The 9691-nt window shown below is 38.6% G+C and overlaps 1 protein-coding gene across 1 annotated transcript; it reads left to right on the forward strand.

The window, feature by feature from the left end:
* Nucleotides 1-1223: 1223 nt before the first annotated feature.
* LOC116893002 (cytochrome P450 2C55) lies at nt 1224-9190 on the forward strand. The gene is made up of 5 exons (XM_032894963.1): nt 1224-1424; nt 4033-4174; nt 5314-5501; nt 6553-6694; nt 8517-9190. The coding sequence occupies exons 1-5, from the start codon at nt 1239-1241 to the stop codon at nt 8696-8698; spliced, it is 840 nt and encodes a 279-aa protein (XP_032750854.1). The 5' UTR covers nt 1224-1238; the 3' UTR covers nt 8699-9190.
* Nucleotides 9191-9691: the final 501 nt, after the last annotated feature.

A 9691-nucleotide genomic window follows, 5' to 3' on the forward strand; every position in this document is an offset into this window, starting at 1 on the left:
TAGTCTTCTTGTACATTTTTTGCTCTTTCTTTTCTTAGGTTGGGGAAGTTTTATCCTATGATTTTGTTGAAAACATTTTCTGGTCCTGGTTGAGGTAGGAATCTTTGCTCTTGTATATTCCTATTATTCTTAGGTTTGACATTTTTATTGTTTGCTGGATTTCCTGGATATTTTGGGTTAGGAGTTTTTTTTTAATGTTTTGTATTTTCTTGGACTGTTGTATTGTCAATATCTTCTAAGGTATATTCTACATCCGAAATTCTTTCTTCTATGTCTTATGTTTTGTTGTTGATGCTTACATGTGTAGCTTCTGACTTTTTTTCTAGGTTTTCTTTTTCTAGGGTTGCCTCTATTTGACTTTTCTTTATTGTTTCTACTTCCATTTCTAGGTCTTTGGCCACTTTGCTCAATTCCCTCACTTTTTTGATTGTGTTTTTCTGTATTACTTTAAGGGATTTATTTGTTTCCTCTAAGGACTTCTATGTGTTCACCTGTTTTCCTATATTTCCTTCAGTTAGTTATTTATATCCTCCTTAAGGGACTCTATTATCTTCATGAAACAGGATTTTAGGTCAGCATCCTGGTTTTCAAGTGTGTTGGTGTATCTAGGGCTTGTTGTGGTGGGAGAACTGGGTTCTGATGGTGTCAAAGTATACTGGCTTCTGTTGCTTATGGTCTTGTGCTTGCCTCTCACCATATGATTATCTCTGGTGTTAACTGGCTTGGTTGTCTCTGTCTAGAGCCTGCCTCCTTTGTCCCTGGCTTGCTGTAGGTATCCTGGGAGACCTGTGGCCCTGGGAGGCCTCTAGACTGTAGGGTCTTCAGAGTACAGGCCAGAAGAGAGGTGAAGATTGAGCAGAGGGGATGTATCTTGAGTCTGTTCCTGTTCCTGAGGTGTTCCAGCTGCTGCAGTTATTTGGGAAGGCTTCTTACCTGTTGTCCTGGGTACAGGAGATCTCCTGAGAGGCGTTCAGACTGTGGGATCTTCAGAGGAGCAGACAAGCCAATGATGTGCCCTGGTGGTAGGCATAGGCCAGAGAGAATGTGGAATTTGAAAGGAGGGGATGGGCCCCCAAGCAGTACTCTCTCTCTCTCTCTTTTTTAATATGGCATTTGACTATGTTAACCCAGTTATTCTCAAACTCAAAGGCTCTGGCAATTCACTCGCCTAGTCCTTTTGTGTAACTAGATTGCAAATGTGAATGACCACATTCAGCCTAATAAACATATTATCAAAAATGTTTAAGGTTTGCAATGCTCTCCCTGCCTTCATCGATTATCTCCCAGGAAGCCATAACAGAGTAATTAAAAATTTTGCTGAAATAAAAAGTTATATTTTGAGACGAGTAAAAGAACATCAGGAAACACTGGACATGGACAATCCTCGGGACTTCATTGACTGTTTTCTGATCAAAATGGAACAGGTAAAGTGTTATTTGTCAGCTTGCATTTTGTGTTTCATCAATTGTTTCTATTTTTAGTGGGGAAATTCAACCTTGCAGGTAAGAACCACTTGGTATACAATTTAGTTTCCTATTATGGAAATGAATTGGACTAGCATCATTTAAGATTTAAAATTGAGGTCCCCAGCTCCGGAAAAAAAAAGATTTAAAATTGAATTGGTACAAAATCAGAATTATTTAGTAAGTTATATGAGAAAAGGGAATACAAGCTTCAGGTGAGTTAGACATAAACAACTTAAAAATGCAAACTATTAAACATTAACATAAAAATGGACTTGATCATATAGAAGAATGATAAACATGTTCTTAATGTGTCAGGCTTCCCCAGTGACTTGGGCTTGTTGCTAACCTTTAAGTATTAGGAGTAAAGCATCAGGGGTGAGAATTTAAGATATGTACTATGAAGTGGTGAGAGACTCAAATGTGTGTGGTGATACAGAGGAGGGTAAGAACCTTAGCTGCTCTAACCAGAATCGTTCTGAACAGATAGATAATCAGGTAAAAATGTCTTTGAGGTACTCTGAAAATGTAGGCCTGGGCATGAAGAAATTATACTTATTTAAGAATTTGTTTAAAACAAAACAAGAGTGCAATGCTCTTGCTACCCAGGGGGAATCACCAAGTTCAGTAGAGTGATATCTGAGATCAGAATGGAGTTCAAGAACCAGCTACAAGCCCTATCCCTTCTTTAGACTGTCTTAATGGTAGTTTCCATTATGGGAATATAGATTCTGACAATGTCATTAATCCTGCCTTATTCTCAGCCATCTTTAAAATGTTAAATTATGTATGTATGTATGTTCATTGGTGTTTTGCATATCAGAAGAGGCATCAGATCCCATGGAACTACAGTTATAGATGGTTATGAGCCACCATGAGGTTGTTGGAAATTGAACTCAGGACCTCTGGAAGAGCAGCCAGTGCTCTTAACTACTGAGCCATCACTCCAGCCATACCATCTTGCATTTTAATTTATCTCATATTTTAAAATTCTACCAATTTATTGATTGCTCCCAATGGATAATGTTGGATGTAACAGAAGAAGCAGGCATCTCTGTCAATTTTAATTTTATTTTGGATGTATAATGGCGAGTGAAATGGCTGAGTCATGTTCATTTCATTTTTACTTTTCTGAGTAACTGCCTATCTGTTTGCCAAGACTACTGTAATAATCTACACTAGAATAGGAATATGCAGTGTTCCCTTTGTCTTCTTCCTTACCCGTACTTTCCAATGTTAAAATAGTCTCTCCAGTGACTAGCACTTTCATAATTGTATATAGCAACCATTATCCCCATGGTTTAGAGAACCACATACATGCTTAACCCCCTCTGACCTAGAGTCACTGAGTTAAGAGTCAACTTACTGGGAACCTTTGAGATAGTGTTTCACTTATGGCCTTGTCCTTCTTTCACTCAGAAAATTTTGTATGTTGAGGCTTTTAAAAAAATTTCTGATAGCATCTTTGGATTGTCATTATTGGGTCAATATATTTTTAACCTTTACTTTTCATTTTGTGCATGAATATGGGTAAATTCTTAGTTTACAAGTGTGCTAGTCTCTAAACCCATTCTTCCATCAACTTATATAAATCAATATATATTTATATACATGCATATATAAACACATATATACAAACATATATATATTATTTACAGTTATTGGTTTATACATATGTTATTGTATCAGTATATAGAAGGAGAGTCAGAAGTCTCTTATTTAACTTTGTATCACGCTCCAGAAACTTCCAACTCTGTCTAGGTACAGTGGTATATACCTCCCATTTTCCATGTTTACATTCAATAATATATGAGTATTAATATTGATGTTAAAGTTGTATTGTTATTATTAATTAGTATAAAATTATGCAGAGGTGTTGTGTTTGTCAGTGACCCAGAGGTGTCAGGTCCTTTGGTGCTAGAATTATAGTGGTTGCGAGCTGCCAGAAATGGATTCTGGGAGTAGAACTTGGTGCTGTGGAAGAGCAACAGGAGTTTTTAATGGCGGAGTCATCTCTCCAGCCATTGTACAGATATTAAACTACTCATTCTCCAAGCAAGGTATACCATTTCCATTGCCATATGTGATTTGAAAGAAAGGAAGAAAGAAAGAAAGAGGACTGGAGAGATGGCTTAGCATATAACACTGGCTGTTCTTCCAGAGGTCCTGAGTTTAAATTCTAAGCAACCACGTGGTGGCTCACAACTATCCATAATGAGATCGTGTGTCCCTTTCTGACTTGCAGGCATAAATGCAGGCAGAACACTATATACATAATAAATAAATAAATCTTAAAAAATGAAGGACCAGTGGGTTTGTTATGTTATTGGTATGACATGCTCTGAGAAATTCAATTTTGATGCAAGGAAGAAATAAGGGCATAGATGAAGAATGAGTTAGTTAATTTACATTCTGTGTGATACTGTGCACTTGCTGTAATATTTTTACTATTCACTTCACATTCTAAATTAGTTTATTGTAAACCAACTCGTGTTACTTGAAAATTGCTGAAACTGGTCACTCCCTAATATGTATGGTCACTCTCTAATAATGAAATAAAAATTTCCAGGAAAAACACAATCCCCATACTGAGTTTACTATTGAAAGCTTGATGGCTACTGTAAGTGATGTATTTGTAGCTGGATCAGAAACCACAAGTACTACCCTGAGATATGGACTCTTGCTCCTACTGAAACACACAGAGGTCACAGGTATGACTCTGAGATTTCTGAGACAAAGTCAGTCTTCTTCAGATAGCCTGCAAGAAATTTTAATATTGGTGTTTTGGGTCACCAGACGTCATTTGTACATATATGGTGAAATATAAATGAGACCTATTTTGATAATAGAGAAAATGAATAAGAGAAATAAAGCTATTGTGCTTGTCAGTAAAACACCAGAGCCCTGAATTCAATGAAAATACTCTGATACTCTGGGTCTCTCTCTCTCTCTCTCTCTCTCTCTCTCTCTCTCTCTCTCTCTCTCTCTCTCTCTCTCTCTCTGTGTGTGTGTGTGTGTGTGTGTGTGTGTGTGTGTGTATGTAAGCATGTATTTGTATGTGAGTTTCAATATTTTGTGTTAAGTGGTCATAGAAATGTAATTCTTCTCTATTGTAAACCTTTCCACAAGTAGTACAATCAAACAATAGAAGTAGTTATTATTTATGAATGGGAACAGAAACTACAGACACAACTTCTAAAACATCTCAAAATGAATTCCTTTGGGAACTGTAAAGACGAAAAATAGGAAACTAAATTTCACATATGCACAAATACAGACATACAGATATTTACTATTTAATTTATAAAATCTTTATTATCTATGTTATGTATATGGACATTTTTGCCTACATGTATGTCTGTGGACCATGTGCATGCCTGGTGTTCACAGGGACCAGTAGAAGGTATCAATTCTGGGACTGGAGTTACAGACATTTGTGAGCCACCTGTGGGTGCTAGGAATTAAATCTGGATCTTTTGGAGGAGCAAGCAGTGAGTGCTCTTAACCACAGAAATATCCTTCCAGCTCCACGATTTTAAAATATCACTATTATTAGATGTGAAATTAATTCTCAGTTTTGTGTTTTTTCCAGTAAGACAGTAATGATTAGAATTCACATATGAAAGCATTTACATATTGAAACATTTCATCATTTCTGCATGTTGAATATTGTGTACAATAATGTACCTGTTTGCACACGTCAATCTTAATGCCTAACTTGGGGGGGGGATTTGTGTGTTAAAACAATTGTCCAATTCTAAGTGTACATGTGGCCTGGTACTTTTATCACACTTAATACAGACTTGAATTACTATAACAAATGTACCATTTCTTAATTGTGTCCTAATAGCTAAAGTCCAGGAAGAGATTGATCACGTCATTGGCAGACACAGGAGGCCCTGCATGCAGGACAGGACCCGCATGCCCTACACAGATGCGATGGTGCACGAAATCCAGAGATATATTAACCTCATCCCCAACAATGTGCCCCATGCAGCTACCTGTAATGTTAGATTCAGAAATTATATAATTCCCAAGGTAAGCTTGTCCCTTTAACGCCTATAGTGTTCTTTTTTTGTATTTTTCCGTGAATGAGAATTTCTAAGACAATGTTGAAAAGCAGCCATGATAACATCCCATTTCTTTCATTGTTAATTTTTAAGATTACATTTATTGATTGGCTGAGAGAGAGAGAGAGAGAGAGAGAGAGAGAGAGAGAGAGAGAGAGAGAGAGGAGAGAGTCCCACTTGCAGGAGTCAGTTCTCTCCTCCCACCTTCTGGGTTTCTGGGTTCTGGGGCTCAGACTCAGGTTGTCAGCCTTGCATGCCTTTCCCTGCTAAGCCACCTTTGAGCCTTTCCACTCGTTGAACTATTTTTTTTAAAAATTTATTCATTTTACATCCTTCTCACTGTTCCCTTCTCTGTCACTTCTTGCCGCAATCCTTCTTGCTGCCCCCCATGCCCTGTTTGTTCCCCCTACCCTGGCACATCAAGTCTCTGTAAGGCTAGGCAGCCTCTTCCCCTGAGGCCTGACAAAGTAGCCCAGCTAGAAGAACATATCCCACGTATGGGTAACAGTTTTTGGGATTTCACCTGTTCCAGTTGTTCTGGACCCACATGAAGACCAAGCTGCATATCTGCACATGTGTGTAGGGGGCGTCTAGCTCCAGCCCATGTATAATCTGGTTAGTGGTTCAGTCTCTGAGAGCCCCAAGGGTCCAGGTTAGTTGAATCTGTTTGTAGAGTTCTTATCTCCTTCTGGGTCTGCAATTCTTGCCCAGCTCTTCCATAAGAGTCTCCATTCTCCATCCACTGTTTGGCTGTGGGTCTCTGCATCCCTCTGAGTCAGCTGCTGTGTGGAGCCTCTCAGAGGACAGCCATGCTAAGCTCCTGTCTGCAAACAAACTGAGTGTCATTAACAGTGTCAGGGACTGGTGCTTGCCCATGGGATGGGTCTCAAGTTGGGCTGGTTATTGGTTGGCCATTCCCTCAGTCTCTGCTCCATTTCCTCTTCCTGCATTTCTCTTAGGGTAATTTTGGGTCAAAAGTTTTATGTGCAGGTGCACATATTTCTATCTGTTATTTTCAGGGCACGGACTTAGTAACATCACTGACTTCTGTGCTACATGATGACAAAGAATTTCCCAACCCAGAAGTATTTGACCCAGGCCATTTTCTGGATGAGAATGGGAACTTTAAGAAGAGTGACTACTTTATGCCTTTCTCAACAGGTAAATAAAGTTTGTTTCTATTTTTACTTCAGGTACAAGGTAAACTATTTTTGGGCACTGTTGTCTAGGCTGACCCTGGACTCAATATTCTTGCCCCATCTGTCTGAGTATTTGAAATCACAAACATGTGCCACTAGGCCCGATTCCACAAGATACAATTCTGAGATAAAATGGATTGTTTACCATGTCCTCCGGGACAGGTGGTTTTGCTCTTTGTGCCACCTCAGGAGCAATTCTTCCAATGCCCATACATGTTCCTTGATTGTGACACATTCTCATTGTTCCTCCACATTACTAGGGTTTTGAGAATATCCAGTCTATTTTTTGACTTCAGAAAACTAAAATATAGGCCATTCGAATTTTGCTTCTGCATATACCTCTATCTTTCCTAAGTGCTCCTCTTGAAAGTGACCCTCATTTAGACTTTTCTCAGCTGCATGAGAAAAGTATCTCAATCCACTCTTAGACAGCTCTGGGATCCCAAGTGCTTTAAAGAATATAATAGAGACTAGTCTCTGAAGAGACTTAATTCTGAGTTAGGGGAGCTGGTGAGTCAACAGGACACTGTAATCCAATTGGAGTAGTGCTGTGAGAGAGGCAAGATTGGGTTTCTGGGGAGGTCAAAGAGATGTTACTCACCTCCTGCTCTTTCAGACTATAGGACTTCTCTGACAGGGCAGAGAAATAAGACAAGAAGAGAAGGCAGGAAACTGTACCGAGGAACAAAATATAGGAGCAGACATTTTCTGCTGTCAGAACTTGACAAGAGTGAAGGCTGAGAGAGAGCTTGGTCATGTGGAAAGGAACTCTGCAGTGATCCCAGAGCCTCTAGAGTTTCCTTTAGTTATGAACACCCACCTTGGATGTTCAGTCTCACTGCTTCACTCTGTGTGCTGAGTCTCTACACACAGAGTCACATTCATTTTTGCCATGTGCTTTTATGACTTTGATGGGGGTCTACATCGTACCTTCTCATATGTGACAGACTGATCCCTTCCTTTTAATGAACTCATATTTGGGGAGGGAGGCAAAAGATGATGCAGCACAATGTTTAAGTGGCCTATGTTTCTGTGGAAGCAGGGATAGTGAGGAAGCCTGGGAGTCAAGGTCTCCTATCTGAGGAGATTATGAAGGATCAAAAAGAAATGGTACAGATTGTGGTCTTTGAGGAAAGTGTCAGAACAGCATTTCTGAGAAAATTCTTGGGATCTGAAGCTTTATAGCACTGGAAAATGGGGAATGGAGCTATGAGTGGAGCTGAGGAGGGTTGAGCCTGGTATTGAGTGTCAAACAGAAAAGAAAATGTGAAGGTCCAGGCCACTGCCATTTCAATCTTCTCTCACAGGGCAGATGCAGGGGATGCATTTAAAGTGAAGGAGTCAATGATAATAGACAGGTAATTATGTAAAACTCTGAGTGTAAAGGTATATTGTGGCTGTTTATTTTCCCATAAGCACAAATGGAATATAGTTTTTGAGTTGCCCTAATACTTCCCCTTCAGCTACTAGTGCAGTGAAGTGAATGTGTGTCCAGAAGATTGATGTCAACTTGAAAGGTCGAAGGGTAGTTGTATGAATTGTTAGTAAAGTTGTGATATAAAACTTATAGTAAATATTTAATGAATGAAGGGTGCCTCTTAAACCAGACATTAAACAGACAACATTTGTGTCCAAGGTTGTATGCATCTCTGTTTAAAAACCCTGGTAGTCATCCAGTATTTGACTCATCTACCACTTAGTATTCAAACTTCACTATCCACCTTTATAACAGTTTGGAATCTAGTGTAAGAAGGTGAAACCTCTGTGTTGCTTTTGTTTTTCAGGAAAGCGAATGTGCGTGGGAGAGGCCCTGGCTCGCATGGAGCTGTTTTTGCTTCTGACCACCATTGTACAGAATTTTAACCTGAAATCTTTCATTGATACAAAGGACATTGACACTACTCCAATGGCCAATACCTTTGGCCGTGTACCGCCTTCATACCAGCTGTGCTTCATTCCTCGTTAAAGCAGAGCACACTGGGCTGTTGCTATGCTGGTGTCTGTGACTAATCAGGGGCAATCCAGTTTCCACTGTTAGGAACATCTCTCTCAATTCTCCTCTCACATCTCTTCATTCTCTCACAATACAGTTATCATCCATCTTTGTTTAAGAGGTTTTCCCAGAGTTATCACGCAAATCTATCCTTTGTCTCCCACAGTCTATAACACTTATATTGATTGTGAACTGTACTAAGACACGTGCTGGGTTACTAATATGTTATGGGTGTAATACAGAATAGTTCAACTGAGAGCCATATCTTCTTTGCTTGATTCAAAATAAAAGGAGTTATTAACTGAAGAGTCATTTTTCAGGCTTTTTTTTTTTTACACATAATACATATAAGGAATGAAAAAGTAAGGTTAGTGTTATAATGCATAATGGGATATCATCTTTTACCTATTAGGATGGGGATTTGGAAATTAAAATGAAACTGAAAATAAAAGAATTGGTAATAAATAAGAACTGGAATCTTTATTTTGTCAACTTTTTCAAAACCTGGGTAGCTGAAGTTTCATAGGCTTATTTCTTGGCTTTCTACTCTAGTCCATTGGTCTACACGTCTGATATTGTGACAGTATTATACTATTTTTTGTTACTGTGACTAAGTATAATTTGAAGTAAAATAGTTTGATAACTCCAGGATTAATCATTTTATTCAGTATTGCTTTGTGGTTTCTGGATTTTTTTTTTGTGCTTTCGTATGTTTTTAAGGAATTTTTTCTATCTCTGTGAAAACACACATTAAAATTCTGATGAAGATTGTATTCATAGATCACTTTCACTAATGTAGCCCTTTCAATGATAACAGTTTTATAAGCTGAGTCTAGGAGGTCTTTCCATCTTCACATGCTTTATTAGTCAGGGTTCGGTATCATTGCAGAATTTATAGAATGTCTCAATAGATTAAGGGGAATTATTAGAAGGAATTACAGTCTGCAGTTCAACTAAACCAACAAA

The sequence above is a fragment of the Rattus rattus genome, chromosome 2 (genome assembly GCF_011064425.1).
Source record: "Rattus rattus isolate New Zealand chromosome 2, Rrattus_CSIRO_v1, whole genome shotgun sequence".
Taxonomy (NCBI): Eukaryota; Metazoa; Chordata; class Mammalia; order Rodentia; family Muridae; genus Rattus; species Rattus rattus.